At 39.3% G+C, this 17,218-nt stretch overlaps 1 protein-coding gene across 1 annotated transcript; it reads left to right on the forward strand.

Annotated features, from left to right (window-relative positions):
- Window positions 1–12,391: 12,391 nt before the first annotated feature.
- LOC122048520 (myb-like protein AA) lies at window positions 12,392–12,919 on the forward strand. The gene has a single exon (XM_042610079.1). The coding sequence runs from the start codon at window positions 12,392–12,394 to the stop codon at window positions 12,917–12,919; it is 528 nt and encodes a 175-aa protein (XP_042466013.1).
- The last annotated feature ends 4,299 nt before the right edge of the window (window positions 12,920–17,218 follow it).

Genomic DNA, 17,218 nt, shown 5'->3' on the forward strand with positions numbered 1-17,218 from the left:
GATCTAGGATGTTTTCCACCGTTGATCGAGGCTTGAAGATTCTGGACCGTCCGATCATATTTGAAAGGGGTATAAAATGTTTGAGAAGCTACAGTGCAAGCTCGAGCTCAGTTCCTTGCGACACAGCAATGTTCCTTTTGTTGGAGTGTATACTAAAAGCCTAGCTTTTGTAAACATTTATTTTGAAATAAAAGAATCACATTGGTCAATATCTGCATTTATTTGTTAAATGTAATTGTTCAATTAATTTATATAGTAGATAACATGGAGTGTGGTGTCACACTCAGAAGATCATGTTGTCGGTTCTCTATAAATTATAGACAATAGCTCATGACTAAGATGGGAAGGAATAAATCATCAGAATAGTCGTAGTGTAATTAAGTATTAGTTTATCTTGACTAATAAATTACACTGATACACTTTAAGTGTATTGAGTAGGACCATTTAGGTATGTTCTTTTGTACTGACTTAGTAAAAGAACTAGACCTTAGTTATTATGGAAGTGTGTGCTCTTAATCCTAATATAATAACAAGCACATATATTTAATATTTATTTCTTTGACTTATCAAAGGGTGAGGTTTAGCTCGATAAATCAATATGCCCGATAAGTTGGGAAATGATATTACTTATAGTGTGTGTTGTTGATTATAGAAGGAATCTGTGTCCTAGTTATCTAGGTTGAGAATGTCCCCAAGAGGAGCTCATAAGGATTGTCATGATAAACCCTGCAGGTGGACTTAGTCTGACATGACAATAAAGTTGAGTGGTACTACTCTTGGAGCTAGATATTAATTAAGTGAGTTGTCAGTAACTTACTTAATTAGTGGACATTCGTAATCTTAAACACAGGGAGACTAACACACTCATAATAAGAAGGAGCCCATAATGTAATTTGGGATTGGTGCGGTAGTGCGGTAATAACTCTCTAGTGGAATGAGTTATTATCGATGAACTTAAGTTGTGTGTTCGGGGCGAGCACGGGATACTCAAGCTCATCGGAAGGCCAAAACCAATTTCTCCTCTAGGTTCCTGTCGTAGCCTCATTATAGCCTCAAGTCCATCCAAATGTAAGGCTCTTCTTGGTGTCCAAGAAGTGGGCCGGTCCAATGCTTGGTGACCAAGCAAGGGTCGACCACATCCTCTTTATAGGATCTGGCCCTTTACTTGGTGACCAAGCATGAAGGGGCCGACCATAATATTCAAACAAGGAGGGTTGTTTTTGAATTTTTAAATTCTTCTCTTTGTAGAAAACTATAAGTTTTAAAAGAGAGATTTTAATTTTAAAAACTTTCCTTATTTGAATTTGGCCACATGTTTTAATATAGAGTTTTAAAAGTTTTAAAACTTTCCTTTTTTAACCATCCTCATGGTTTAAGAAAAAAAGGAAGATAAGTTTTAAAATTAAAATTTTCTATCATCATGTTTAAAAAGGAAATTTTATAAGAAAAGTTTTAAATTTTAAAACATGGTTTTAATTTTTAGAACTTTCATTTTTTAACTCCTACTTAAGGAAAGAGAACTTGTAAATTTTATAAGAGGATTACTTCTTATAAATTTTTTTTTAAAAAAAATATATTTCCTTATTCCTCTTGATGAGGTGGCTGGCCACCTTGCTTGGTGCCCAAGCAAGTGGCCGACCATCATAAAATAAAAATAAAAATAAAAATCATCAAATCAAAATTGGTGATTGATTCAATCAAGAGAAAAGAAAAGGAAAAATAAAAAGGGAAAAGAAAAAACTCTTGGATGCTTTTATTTTTTGTAAAAAGTTTTTCCTTATTTGCCTTGGGCAAGTAATATAAAAGAAGGGGTGAGAGACTTCATGAGACACAACTCTTATTCTTTGGCTTGGAGACTCTCTTGGTGGCCGACCCCTCTCTCCCTCTCTTCTCCCTTTGCTCTCTTTTCTGTTGTGGTGGTGGTGGCCGAATATTACAAGGAGGAGAAGCTCTTTTGGGTGGTGTTCATCTTGGAGGATCGTCGCCCACACGACGTCCAAAGCGAGGCAAGAAATATGGAAGAAGATCTCGAGGTCATTAGCTTACAAAGAGAAGGTATAACTAGTAATTTTCTTCCGCATCATACTAGTTATTTTCTTTGTAAGAATTCTAAATACAAGAGACAATTAGATCTAGTTTTTCGAATTTATTTTTCGAGTTTGTATTTTCTTCTTTTTCGAATTTGTGATTCGATTGTTCTTTTTGGTTAACCTAGAGTTATTTAAGGAAATTAAATATTAGCTTTCCTTAAAAGGTTTTGTCTAGGCGGTGGTGGTTGCTCCTATATCCAAGAAGGTCATATGCCTCGTCATGCAGTCCTGGAAGCCAATTTTGGAAATTAATATTTAATAAAATTAATAACTTAGGTAGATTTGAATCAATAGTGTTAAGTTCCGCTTGCGATTCAAATCTAAACCATTAAGAACAGATAAGTTAAATTTGGAATCATGATGTTAAGTTCCATTTGTGATTCCTAGTTTAACTTCTAAAGAACACAATAGGTTTTTAAGGAAAGGTTCGACACTTGTACAAAAATTTTTTGTACAGTGGAACGGATACGTTTTCCTAGGATTAACCAACACCTTCATCTTCTTCGCGCGACGGATGAAGCTCCCATTCACCTCTCTAGATCCAGATCTCGATCCCGTCTTCAACAGCGAACTCGTGCTCTCTCGGCAATCAGCGAATGAAGTTCAGATCGCGATCCATGGGCGTTCTCTAGATCCGCGACAACATTCTTCCGCAATCCATTTCCTCCTCAGATTCATGGGCATTCTCTAGATCTGAGGCTTTCTGGCATTTACGAAGGCTAGCTGGAGTTCTCTTGAAGCTTCCGTAATCGTTCTACTCCCACATAAGCTCACAGCTCTGAGACCGAACTGATCATTCGGTTTTGAGCTGTGATTTTCATTTCTTCCTCTGTTCTTCACGCAACGAGATCGCAAGCCATATGGACGTTCTCTGTGACTTAGCGATGCTTGTATCCACTAGCTGAAGGTTCCTGAAGCAGCTGTTGAGAGCCACAAGGGCGTTCTATGAGGCTCCTTTGCAGATCAGCAATGAGAAAGGATTGGATTTAGGATCTGTGTTTGTGAATGTTTTACTTTTCTTGCAATTAGTTTGAATTCTTATGAATATGCTCAGATCACCAGATCTGATTTCCTAGCTTTGTAATTTCATTTCTGATTTCATTGCTTGCATCTTTGATTTCTTTAGATTTCAGTAATCCAAACCCCATTCAGTTGTTTAAATTGTTAGCAATCTGATTTAGGGTCTTGACAGCTAAAGCATGCATTAGTTGTGTATTCATTGCATTGTCAAAACTGAATAAAATCTGAAATACGCACAATTCCATTCATAAGCTCAATTTGCATTTGTTAAATGTTAGCTTTAGTTTAATTTCAATTAATGAAATCAGTAACCCTTTGTTTTATGCATTTGACGTTTTGTGAATGTGTTCATTACTGAATGTTGAATATACCTCATGAGCTTTGCATTGTTAACCTATGTGATATGTGGTTGATTGTGAAGTGATTAGATAATTTGTTAGTGGAAGAATTCGATTCAATGATATGGAATTGATCATAATGAGTTGAGATGAAGTGGAAAATGTTTGAATAAGAAACACATTTCTTTGAGCCATTTTAAATTGTTCTAGAGCACTTTTGAGGATTAGATGTACTCAAGTTAAATTAGATATTTTGATTGGAACCAATTCAAGAATGCACACACACTTTTTAGTTATCCTTGGAAAAATATAACTTGGGACTCGTTACTACAACACTTTTCTTTATTTAATTGAGTTCCAATCTTTATCAATTTGGGGTGCCTCGTGACATGCAAAAAGGCTAATGCCAAGGCCGCTCGGGTATATGCAATGCTCGATGAATCTCCTCTCGGATAGCAGTGAATCCGACAATCATCTCAGTCCGTAGGGTATGGAAGCCATCCGAGACCAGCTGTCGTGTTAGCGCGGAGGACTCCTTGAGATGAGCAAGTCTATCCTTAATGGATAAGGAAGTGGAAGGCTGGGTTGGCGTCGAGGGCTGGTCGGATATCGATGGCTGTGATGGATTGAGAGGTACCCCGAACATCTCAGTGAGTTCCAGCCACTCATCCACGGTAGCCGGAATGACTCCCTCGGCTAGAGCAGCAACATCCTCAACCGGAGCAATGAGCTGCTCATCCTCGGCTGGATCTACCGGTGGAGGCCCACCTCTCCAAGCAAGGACCCCCTGAGCAGTGATATCTATATGGGTTAATCTAAGATGACACTGGCCAATCTCGTTGTAAGGTCTAAGGGAGATAACTGTCCCCTGAGTCGTATCTATCCCTAAAGTCGAGAAGATGCAAGTCAAAACATGACAATAGAGCATGTGGACTGCACGGGACGTGACGAGACTAGCAGCATGAATGATGTTATGAAACATGTGTAGTGCAATATCTACATCTAAATGTTGACATAATGCATATAAAAATAAAGAATGAGAGCTCGCATCTTCGGGACGTCCCGAGATGTGATGGGCAAAATGTATGCGGTCAGGACTCTGTACATAATGCATAATGTAGTCCTGGACCCTAAGAGAAAGCGACGTGAAGTCAGAGACTCCCCCCCCCAAAAAAATACACATAGAGCGTATCTAAAGTGATGTGGGAGTAGGGCTCGCCAAATGGCAGATCCCTACTAGGGTGGCACAGGAAGGGGCATGCTGACTGTCTAAGATCTAAACTGGTACGTATCATAGTAGGGGTAAACTGAAGATCCTGACCACCAACTTTGGTGGAATAGGTCAGGTCATCAACCCTCTCAAGGTTGTTGTAAAACTGGGCACATAAGTCTTGATTTACTACATTACTGCAGTAAACCAACTTATCGAGCTGAACGTGCTCGATCATTTAGACAACTGACTGACAATAACTAGCAAAAAATGGTCTACTTAAATATCTACACGTAATTGGATATTACCTACTCTGATTACCTTAAGGGTTCCATCGTTGTCGAATGCAACAGACCTAAGGTTCTTGAGTTTTAGCTTAGTTGTCCCCTCGAATGAGTCTAGTGGCTAACACATGAGGTGTTGCCACCATGAGGTCTGGGGTTCGAATCTCGGCAACGCCGAGGTAAATGCCTCCCTTATGTGCTAGTCACTATTCCAAAGGCTAGTAGTCGCCCGTGATTTACCTCCTCCGTGTTAGCCCTGGGACGGGTTAGCGGGGGCGCTGGGGGCGAGCATATTCGCCTTTTACCACCTTGAGTTTCAGCTTAGTGAATTTCAATCTATCTCCAGTCATGTGCCTGGAGCATCCACTATCTAGCATCCATTAATCCAAATTTTTATGTTCCTACATTAAGTATTTGATTTGAGCCAATTTAATGGATTTAGAAGATAGTTTGATTGAAATTAACTCCTTAATGTTCCATCTCACCCAGTTTAGATGATCAACCATGGTATTCCTATGGGTGTTTGTGAGATCATTTATTAAGTTAGGTTGATTAAGTTATTAATTTAGATTTTAGTTAATTATTAAGTTAATTAAATAATTTTATTAAATTATTTATTAAGTGAATTTATTTGATTTAAATTATTTATTAAGTGAATTTATTTGATTTAAGTTGATTTAAATTATTTATTAAGTTGATTAATTAATATTATGAATTATTATTATGTTGATTAAGTTAATTAAATAAGTAGTTAAATTGGTTAAGTTAGATTAATTTTGACTATATTCATCCTAGATCCATCTCACCCGATTCTAAGTTATCAATAAGGAAATCTTAAGTAGTTTTGTGAGATGGTTATCTTTAATTTAGATTATTTCTAAGGATTAATTTACATTTGAGTTAAACTTAGGTTTTTCAATTAGTCAATTAAATACATATTTCAAAGATTGGCTCCCAGGCTGTGGCGAGGCACTAGACCTTCTTGGGTATGGGATCATCCACCATTTCTAGACAGAGCCGTTCAAAGAAATTATATATTTAATTTTCTTTTTTAAACCCCTAGATTTAACCAATCAAGTGTAAATTACGCCTATATCCTTAAACTATCCTAATATAAACATGTGTATTGCAAAGAAAAGAAAATAAACAATTATCAAGCAATTTTATCTATCTATTAAGATAGTTTTTCTATCGGCTCCCCCAGGATCATAGCCTCGATATGGTGTATCAAGGTAATGAACTTGATCCTTGGGGACCCAATATTGACCAAGTCCAACTTGATTTACCAAGTTGGACTTAGGTACCCATACTTGGACTATCTTTCTATTTGGTCTGCTAACAAGCGATAAATACAATCGATATTTTCTTTTAGCTTTAAATCCTAGTCTGGATCTATTGCATACAGCCTTCTGTTTTCCAAGAATCAAGTCAAGATTCTTGGAACTCAGTGTAAATCGTTCCAATGAAATATTCAAATCCTTGACTTGAGTTTTCAGGCTGGAGTTCTCTTCCTCAAGCTTTTGAACTTGAGTTGAGGTTCCAGTCTGAACAGAATCAGTCAAGGATTCGGAATTAGTCACTTCTTTAAGGGATGTTACCTCCTTTAGAAGTGATTTGATCCGAATGTTGGATTTAGCTAGTTTATGTATTAAATAATTAATTAAATTGTACAAACAAGAAGTACTTACAGAGGGGTTAGGCCATTCGGAAATGGTTATGGATCCGTGACTTCTCTCGGACTCAGCTTCCGATTCGTCCTCACTTTCGGATTCGTTGATTTGGTCCCAGGCCGTCATTGCAAGAAAACTCGTCTGTTCGAGTTCTTCATCGTTTGACTCTTCTGAAGAGGACTCGTCCTAGGTTGCCTTCAGAGCCTTCTTCCTTCTTTGTTTCTTTGCTTTTTTCTGGTTTAAGCAGTTCGCTTTGATATGACCTTTTTGGTTACATTCGTAGCAGGTGACTTCGACCTTCATTTTTGAACTTGGTTGGGTCTCCTTGGACTGGATTACCTTTTTGACATCTTTCTTGTTGAAGCCTTTCTTCTTTCTGTAAAGCTTCCTCACCAAGTTGACGAGTTCGGCTGTGAGCTCGTCGTCGTTGTAATTTGAATCCGGTTCTTCTTCTGTCTCCGGTTCGGTTCTGCGTCTTGGTTTTGACTCGCGCGCTCTGCCTGTTCTTGTAATCAAAGTTATACCCTTCTCGGTCGGACGTAAGTTAATCTGTTCATGCAATTCAAATTCTAAAAATAACTCATCTAACTTAATTGAAGAGAGATCCTTGGATACCTTGTAAGCATCTACCATGGATGCCCACAAGGTATTCCTCGGAAAAACATTTAGGGAATACCTGACGATGTCTCTATTTTCTACCTTTTGTCCGATAGTGTGGAGTCCATTGAGCAGATCTTGAATGCGTGTGTGCAACTGGCTCACCATTTCACCTTCCTGTAATTTTATATTATATAATTTGTTAAGAATTAGATCCCTCTTACTTACCTTAGTGTCGGACGTTCCTTCATGTTATTCGATCAGCTTCTCCCACAATTTTTTGGCGCTCGAGAACGGGCCAATGCGGTTCAACTCCTCCTTCATTAGTCCATATTGGAGGGTGCAGGTCGCTTTGGCGTTGGCTTCTACTTTCTTGATTAGAGTCGCGTCCCGGTTCTCTTATGTTATTGGTTTGTCGGCGTCGTTAGTTGGTAGTTGCAGCCCAATTTTGACGATCATCCAGACTTCAAAGTGAGTCTGAAGGTATGCCTCCATCTAGCCCTTCCAGTAATCGAAGTCATCTCCGGTGAAGAGCGGTGGGCGAGCGATGCTATAGCCTTCTTGGAGAGCCATTGAAGATCTAGCACACAATAAAACAAAACAAACAACTTTGTTCCAAGACTTAGTCTTGGATTAGTAGTGCTGGATAAAGAAGAATAAATAAGCGGACTCGAGTGGTGTTGCACCAACTTTGAGGGAAGAATTCGATTACGAAAAACTAGATCGGAAGACGGCAAGAATATCGATTCCGATCGACTCCTAAAAACTGAAAACCACCACGAAAATGTGCTTGACTGGTGATTGCACCAAATCGAAGTGACCCCGCTCTGATACCAATTGTTGGATTGAGACACGCTAGAGGGGGGTGAATAGTGCTTGTGGCTTTCACTTTTCACATTAAAAAAATGTAACGAGTAAATGCACAGCGGAAATTAAACCAAACACACAAAAGACTCCAAGATTTACTTGGTTCGGAACCTAGGGCGACTCCTACTCCAAGGCTCACTCTCCTTGAGCATTTACTTTGGGCAACAACTATAATAGCGCAAAAGAGTACAATTGAATATTACAATTAAATGCAAAAAAACTATTCCGACAACACAAAATGGAAATCTCGCAGCTTCGGGTAATCGGGGACCTGTCGTAGCTTAGTCGGGTCATATCTTGAGTAGCACATGAAGGAAGAATAGCTTAGAATGTGATGATATAATGTGCTGGTCGAGACCTCCTTATAAAGCTCATTGAGGGCACCTTCAACCTCCTTGAAGGCGCCCTCATCCATGCCGAGTTCACCACGCGGATGAGATCTGAAGTTGTCATTGTTGATCCTCTTGAAGGCGCCTTCATACTCCTTGAGGGTGTTGGCACTGGGAATTCCGTTCTGTATAAACCCCTTGTACAAAAATTTGTACAAGGATAAAACTATTCCTAGCAAACCATATGCTTGATCAGACATGGGTTTAATCAATCAAGCAAGTTCTTGATTGATCAAAATGCTCCTTGATCGAAGCACAAGATCGTAGCCTCTTGTGTTGGTATTTCAGGATCCATACAAAGAAAAACAAATTAATTGCGTTGCGGAATAAAGAACTAGTTGTACCTTTCTTTGTAGACAAAGACCTCTTGATCTTCTGCTGTATTCCTCTCCTCTTCTTGGATGTCATGTGGGTGACGATCTACCAAGACAAACCACCCGCACCTTCTTTTGTTTCCAAGAGACCTACCACCAAAAGATGCAAAGAAAAGGAGCGCCTCCTCCTTCTTCTTCTCCTCCCAACTGCCTACCACCTAGGGTGGTTCTTCTCTTCTTATTCTTCTCCTCCAAGCTCTGGCCACCAAGGGCGTTATGCACCGACCCTAGAGGGAGGAAAGGGAGGAAGAGATGAGAAGGTGGGGCGCCGACCCTAGGAGGAAGAGAGGAGGTGGGCGCCGACCTTAGGAGAAAAGAAAAGAGAGAAAAGAGAGAAAAGAAGAGATGAGGTCCCGACCACAAGCAAGGGAAAACAACTCAAGAGAGATTCTTAGGTTATGGCAGCATGGCCTCTTCCCTTTTATAATCTTTGGCGCCAGATAAAAGAGGAGAAATATTAACAAAGTTTTTGTTTAGAAAAATTCTCTAGAAAAGAATTAACATAATTCTTCTTAGAAAAATTTCTTAGGAAAAAATTAATATAATTCTTTTTATAAAATTTCTAAGAAAGAATCAACATAATTCTTTTTAGAAAAATCTCTAATTCTGTTAAAAAAAAAATCTCCCCCCTTTTTCTTTCTTTCTTTCTTTTCTTTTCTTTTCTTTTGGTTTGGCCGACCCCTTGCTTGGGCACCAAGCAAGGCTTGGCCGACTGATAACTCATTTATTTGGGATAATTTTCTTGGTTGATATGGGGATTTTTTTTAGCTAATTTTACTTGCTACTTGACACAATTTAGATTATTTGTCAATTGAGAATTGTTTAGAGCTAAATGTCATTTCATTTCTTAAATCATGATATAGTCCTCACTATTTGAATTGGGTCTTGTAGGATATAGGAATTGATACATGATTCAAGTGAAGCCTAATCAACTCAAGAGGAGGAGTTCAACCAAGTGGAGAAGGTTCACATTTTATTTGACTCCAACCAAATTCATTAAGCCAACCCATTGCTCTTGACCTAAGTTCAACCCTCACACCAAATCCCTAAATTCTCCCTAAACCAGGTCAAGATTTACCCTAATTCCGGTTCAATTGGACCAAGGTATAAAGTCCAGGAAATTCACGGATGAACAGTGGCTGCGCCTACTGTTCATCATGCCAAAGAATTCCTGCATCCATTTTCTTCGCATCGCAACCTCCAAATCTTCATCCGATCAACTTCTCAAGCATCAATGTTGGTGTAGAAGACTAAGGCGACTGCTGGGAAGACCTCAGGTAGCTGGAATCTCGCCAAGAGGGTTTCTATTGTGAGTTCTCTGCGTCTGAAGCTTCCTTGCTGCTCTGAGTGTTGGAAACTGTGGAGGGAGCAAATTCACAATCCATTCTTCATCAACGATCATCGGAGGGGTTCTCTGGTGGTCTCCGTCGATCATTCGCCCACCAACAGCTTCCCATTGTTCTGTACAGTTTCAGATTTGCGATTTCCAGAATTTTCCTGTACTTACAGTTTCAGATCTGCTTTTGGAGTTAACGTTGGTGAGGGTTTCTTTAATCGAGACTTCAACTGCAGTGTGGAACCAAGTTTAGCAGCTGTCTTTGCTTCATCTCTGATTTCTGAGTTGAAGATTTCAATTCTGGCCTTGTGTGACGGCAAGGAGTTTGGTGTTGAGAATTGATTGAGATTAAGTTTGGCTAGTTTTATTTCTGCAATTTAGATTAAGTATTTCGTTCCTGCAATTTTGTTTCTTCAATTCCTGTTTCCAAATTTTTGCTACCGCACTTGTACTCTTTAATTTTTGTTATTGCAATTTAGTTCTTTAATCATCTTTTTCCTGCAAACTTGTTACTGAAATTTCTGTCCTGCACAGTAGACTAGATTCTGCAAAATAGCTGCAATTCAGTTTTTACAAGTTTCAATTCTGCATTTTATTCCCTACTTAATTTAGCAAATTTTGTTTGTGAAAATTGCGATTCTAAGTGTTTGATCTGCCTTTCAATTCTGCTGCGTGTTTCTGCAATTTCTTTTGCAAATTCAAGTTGAGTTGTGTTGGTCTTTAAGCTTAGTTGATCTTCTAATTACTTTAGAGTAAGTAACCTTACCTTGTTAAGGAATTTAGCTTTCTTGTTGAATTTAAATTCTGCTGTATTTAGATTTAGATAATTAACATCTCTTTTATTGGTTTGCATTTTGATTTTAATTTAGGATTTAGTTCAAAACCCACAACCCCACTTTTAAGAAGAAAACCCAAAAAGAACCCAAGAAGAGATTTGGATATGAATCAAACACTCACCAACTAGTCCCTGGAGAAAATCGACTTGGGCCCTATGCTATGTCATATCTTTGAGTAGTTAAGGGTTTTCAAACATTGTGTTAATTTGATAAGACCATTCGTGACACGTAGAGTATATTAGGCTTATCAAATTTTGGCGCCGTTGCCGGGGAACCAAAAACTAGTATTGTTTGTTTGATTTTAAATTGTGCAGAGTGTTATCTCTTCTTCATTTTCATTGTCTTGATTTTATTGCCTATCTATTTGCTTCTACTTGTTGATTGTGGTTTATGACCAGGTCTTCACGCGATAAATTGCTTGAGCTTGATTCAGAGATAGAGAGGACTTTTAGAGCTTTGAGGATTCAAGAGAGAACACCAGAAATTTCTGAAAGTAATTTTCAAGTTTTGGATATTTCAATGGCAGAGAACAACAGAACTATGAAGGAACTTGCTGCTCCTGATACGGCTTACAAGTATTCTTGCATTATTTATCCAGACTTGTCAGTAGATTTCGAGCTCAGATCGGGTTTAATTCATTTGCTTCCTAAGTTTCAAGGCTTATCAGGGGAAGATCCTAACAGACATTTGCATGAGTTCCATGTGGTTTGCTCTACTATGAAACCACAAGGCATTTCAGAGGAGGATATCAAGTTGAGAGCCTTCCCATTTTCATTGTCAGGATCAACAAAGGAATGGTTGTACTATCTTCCAGCGGGATTCATTATGAGTTGGATTGACATGAAGAGGGCATTTTTAGAGAAATACTTCCCAGCTTCTAGAACCACAACTATAAGGAAGAACATCTGTGGTATTCAACAAGTTGTGGGAGAGACTCTTTATGATTACTGGGAGAGGTTCAAGAAATTGTGTTCAAGCTGTCCTCAACATCAAATTAGTGACCAGTTACTTGTTCAATATTTTTATGAGGGTTTGTTACCTATGGATAGGAGCATGATTGATGCTGCAGCTGGAGGTGCTTTGGTTAACAAGACTCCAGAACAAGCAAGGGAGCTCATTGCAAATATGGCAGAAAATTCTCAACAATTTGGGAGTAGGGCACTTACTACTAGAGGAGTTGGTGAAGTTCAAACGGTATCAAATGAGCAAAAGGAGATCAAGAGTTCATTGTTGGAGTTGACATCTTTAGTCAAACAAATGACGTTGAATAGTGCAAGCCAAGTTTCATCTTTTCCAGTTCAAACGATGAGAGTTTGTGGCATTTGTTCGAGTTAAGGGCACACTTCAGAATTATGTCCAAATCTCCATCAAGATGAATCAATGGAGGCTATATCAAGACCACAATTTCAGCAAAGATATGATCCAAATTCTGCCACCTACAATCCGGGTTGGAAGGATCATCCAAATTTGAAGTACGGGAATTCCTTCTACCAACAACCACCTCAAAACCAGAATGTGCAGAATTTTCAGCAACCTTTACAAGGGTTTCAGCAATCCAACGCTCCAAATCAGTTACAATATCAGCAATTTCAGCCACTTGCTGTTCCAAACCAATTCCAGCATCAAAATCAGCAATTTCAGCATCCTAATCAGTTCCAAAAACAATCATATGCCGCTTTCCATCCACAAAATCAGCAACCAAATTTTCAGCAGCAAATTCAAAATTTCCAGCAACCTGCACAGAATTTCCAGCCAACACAGAATTTCCAGCAATCTATTCAGAATTGGCAGCAACCAAATTCTTCTTTTTCTTCTCAACCAAGGTCTTATTCAAATCAAAGTGGTAATAACAATTCAAATGCAGCAAGTACACAGCAGCAGCAGAAGATGGAGGATATTATGCAGTAGATTTTGCAACAGCAGCAATTAGTTTTACAGCAACATCAACAGAGGACTGATTCTACTTTGCAAAACATTGAGAGACAAATTGGCCAATTAGCAAGCAACATAAATCAGATGCAAGCCCAAGGATCAAGTCAATTGCCTTCACAAACAACTCCAAATCCTAAGGGAAATGTTAGTGCATTGACTCTTCGAAGTGGTAAGACAACTTCAGAATTAGTGCGGAATGCTCCAGGTGGATCAAATCTGGTTTCATCAGGTTCAATTCCAGCTTCAACAAATGTTGTGCAACCTCCAGATTTTGTTCAAAATAAGTTAGATTCTACTGCAAACCAGCTTCGGAATTTTCCAGCATCTTCAGCCCAAACAGATTCTGCATTTCCTAGAAATGTTGGTGCTGTTCAACCGGATTATGCACAGCCAATAGTATCAGATTCTACTCAATTTGATGGCTCAGGAAAAGTAGCAACAACAGCTCAGGATTTGGACAGTAATTCACAACAGCAAGGTGCCGATATTCACATCCCTTTGCCTTTTCCTCAAAGAAAAGTCCAGCAAAGAAAGAATGTAGAGGAAGAGAAAGCTAGAGAATTTCAAGACCTTGTGAATTTATTCAGCAAAGTGGAGGTGAATGTGCCTTTGTTGACAATGATTAAGCAAATTGCGAAATATGCTAAATTTCTCAAGGATCTATGTGTTCACAAAAAGAAATTGAAGGGGAATGAATTGATAAGCATGGGGAAGAATGTTTCAGCCCTTATTCAGCCAGTTCCAAAAAAATGTGAAGATCCTGGAGTGTTCACTGTGCCTTGTGAGATTGGAAGTTGTGTTTTTGAAGATGCCATGTTGGATTTAGGAGCATCAATCAATGTGATGCCAAAATCAGTCTTTCAGACACTTGGAATTGGTCCTCTGCAGTAGACCGGAGTTGTTATTCAGCTAGCTGACCGTAGCCAAGCTCATCCAGCCGGAGTGATTGAAGATGTGTTGGTGAAGGTGAGAGAGCTTATTTTTCCTGCAGATTTCTACATTCTGGATATGGAGGGAGATTTACTTGCGAATAGATCTCCACTCATTCTTGGTAGGCCATTTCTGAAGACTGCAAGAACGAAGATTGATGTGCACGCTGGAACACTATCCATGGAGTTTGCAGATACAGTGGTTCAGTTTAGTTTATTTGATGCTATGAAGCACCCGTCAGAGGACCACTCTATTCTTAGCATTGACATAGCAGATGAGTTGATTAGCATGGATTTTTCTTTTGGCCTTGAGTCTCGGCTGGATATTTCTGAGGGTGAGGAGTGCCTATATGATTCTAAGGTTTCAACTGAAGGTGAAGGTAATGTGGGAGCAGTTGATGTGGAGCTCGTTGGTAGTTCAAGTTCATTGGAAGGCGAATATTTAAGTGTAGGGGATTGCACAGAGGAAGCAATACCCCAAGAATCACATATTTTGATTGAAGTGTCACCTGAATCAGGAAAAGGTGAATATGTAAGTGTAGGGGATTGCACAGAGGAAGCAATACCCCAAGAATCACATATTTTGATTGAAGTGTCACCTGAATCAGGAAAAGGTGAATATGTAAGTGTACGGGATTGCACAGAGGGAGCAATACCCCAAGAATCACTACAGTCAGTTATTGATGCACAGCAGTCAGAGTTGAAGCCCCTTCCTAAACACCTTAAGTATGCATTTTTGGGAGAAGGACAACAGTTACCCGTTATTATAGCTCAGAATTTAGATCCAGAGCAAGAACAGAGATTATTGGGAATTCTGAGACAGCATAGGAAAGCTATTGGGTGGACACTGGCTGATATTCCTGGTATCAGTCCTTTGATTTGTATGCATCGAATTTATTTAGAGGAGGATGTGAAACCAGTGAGGCAACCACAGAGAAGACTTAACCCATTGATACTCGACGTTGTAAAGAAAGAGGTGACTCGACTTTTACAGGCTGGTATTATTTACCCGATTTCTGACAGCAAATGGGTAAGTCCAATTCATGTGGTTCCCAAGAAGTCAGGCATTACAGTGGTAGCTAATGAGGACAATGAGTTGGTGCCTACCAGAATTCAGAATTCATGGAGAGTTTGTATAGACTATAGGAAACTGAATCAAGCAAGCAGAAAGGACCACTACCCATTGCCTTTTATTGATCAGATGTTGGAGAGATTGGCGAGGAAGTCCCATTATTGTTTCCTAGATGGATACACAGGTTATTTTCAGATTTGCATCGCTCCTGAGGATCAAGAGAAGACCACCTTCACTTGCCCCTTTGGTACATTCGCTTACAGACGTATGCCTTTCGGACTTTGCAACGCACCAGGGACCTTCCAGCGATGTATGGTAAGCATTTTTGGTGAGTTATTAGAGCATTGCATGGAGGTTTTTATGGATGACTTTTCGGTTTACGGTTCATCTTTCGATGCATGTTTGGAAAATTTATCTCGAGCTTTGAATCGTTGCATTGAGACAGATCTTGTTTTAAATTTTGAAAAATATCATTTCATGGTTGAGCATGGCATTGTTTTGGGACATGTCATTTCTAGGGAAGGTATTAAAGTAGATCCTGCTAAGATTAATGTTATATCTTTTTTATCTTACCCCGCATGCGTGCGGGAGGTTCGAGCTTTTCTTGGACATGCAGGTTTCTATAGGAGATTCATACGTGATTTCAGTAAAATTGCTCTTCCCTTGACTCAGCTACTGCAGAAGGATGTGACTTTTCATTTTGATCAAAAGTGCAAAGAGGCTTTTGAGAAGCTGAAAGAAGCCCTTGTTACAGCACCTATTATTAGCCCACCAGATTGGAGCCTTCCTTTTGAGTTGATGTGTGATGCTTCAAATTATGCAGTGGGAGCTGTACTTGCATAGAGAGTGGATGGAGCACCACACGTTATTTGTTATGCTTCAAAGACTTTAGATGCTGCACAAGCAAACTATACCACAACAGAAAAAGAGCTTCTTTCTATTGTGTTTGCTTTGGATAAATTCAGATCATATTTATTGTGTTCTCATGTGATTGTATTTTCTGATCATGCAGCTCTGAAATACCTCCTCAAGAAGCCCGATGCGAAACCTAGGTTGATCAGATGGATGCTTCTGCTCCAAGAATTCGACGTGGAGATACGCGATAGGAGTGGAAGGGAGAACCTAGTGGCAGATCACCTGAGCAGGATCGAGGGAGAAATTGACCACACGGATATTGCTGATGCGTTTCTAGATGAGCACCTCCTACAGCTACACGGTGAGACTCCATGGTATGCGGATCTGGTTAATTTTCTAGTAGCACGTGTTTATCCCACACAATTTTCAAAAGCTCAAAAAGATAAATTAAAAAGTGATTCAAAATTCTATGTGTGGGATGATCCTTACTTGTGGAAGTTTTGTAGTGATCAGATCATTAGGAGGTGCATTCCTGATTATGAGTTTCATTCTGTACTTACTTTTTGCCATTCATTAGCATGTGGTGGGCATTTTGGACCCCAAAGAACTGCTAGGAAAGTGTTAGAGTGTGGATTATATTGGCCCACCCTGTTTCGCGATGCATATGTTTTTTATAAATCATGTAATAGGTGTCAGCGAACTGGAAACATAGGCCCTAGGAATGAAATGCCCCAACAAACTATGTTGTTTTGTGAAATCTTTGATGTTTAGGGAATTGATTTTATGGGTCCATTTCCTGTCTCTTATGGATTTCTATACATTTTATTGGCAGTTGATTATGTTTTCAAATGGGTGGAGGTCATTCCCACCAGGACTAATGATTCTTCAGTGGTTGTTAGTTTTGTCAGGTCACACATCTTTTGCAGGTTTAGAGGATCATCAGCGATGAAGGGTCTCGCTTTTGTAACAGACACATGAAAGCTTTCCTGAGCAAATATGGGGTTGTGCACAAGATTTCTACTCCCTACCACCCTCAGACAAATGGGCAAGCTGAAGTGTCTAATAGGGAAGTTAAATCTATTCTTGAAAAGACTGTGGGACCAGATAGGAAGGACTGGAGCAAGAGACTTGATGATGCATTATGGGCTTATAGAACTGCTTTCAAGACCCCTATAGGAATGTCTCCATTCAGAATTGTGTATGGAAAAGCTTGTCATCTACCAGTGGAGATTGAGCATAGGGCATATTGGGCAGTGAAAGCATGTAACTTTGATACTAGCACTACTGGAGAGGAAAGAAAATTGCAACTTCAAGAACTTGAGGAGATTAGACTGGAAGCCTATGAGAATTCACGGATTTACAAGGAAAAGACTAAGAACTTTCATGACAAGCACATTGTGGTAAAAGAATTCAAAATTG

Source organism: Zingiber officinale, chromosome 2B (assembly GCF_018446385.1).
Source record: "Zingiber officinale cultivar Zhangliang chromosome 2B, Zo_v1.1, whole genome shotgun sequence".
In the NCBI taxonomy this organism is placed as follows: Eukaryota; Viridiplantae; Streptophyta; class Magnoliopsida; order Zingiberales; family Zingiberaceae; genus Zingiber; species Zingiber officinale.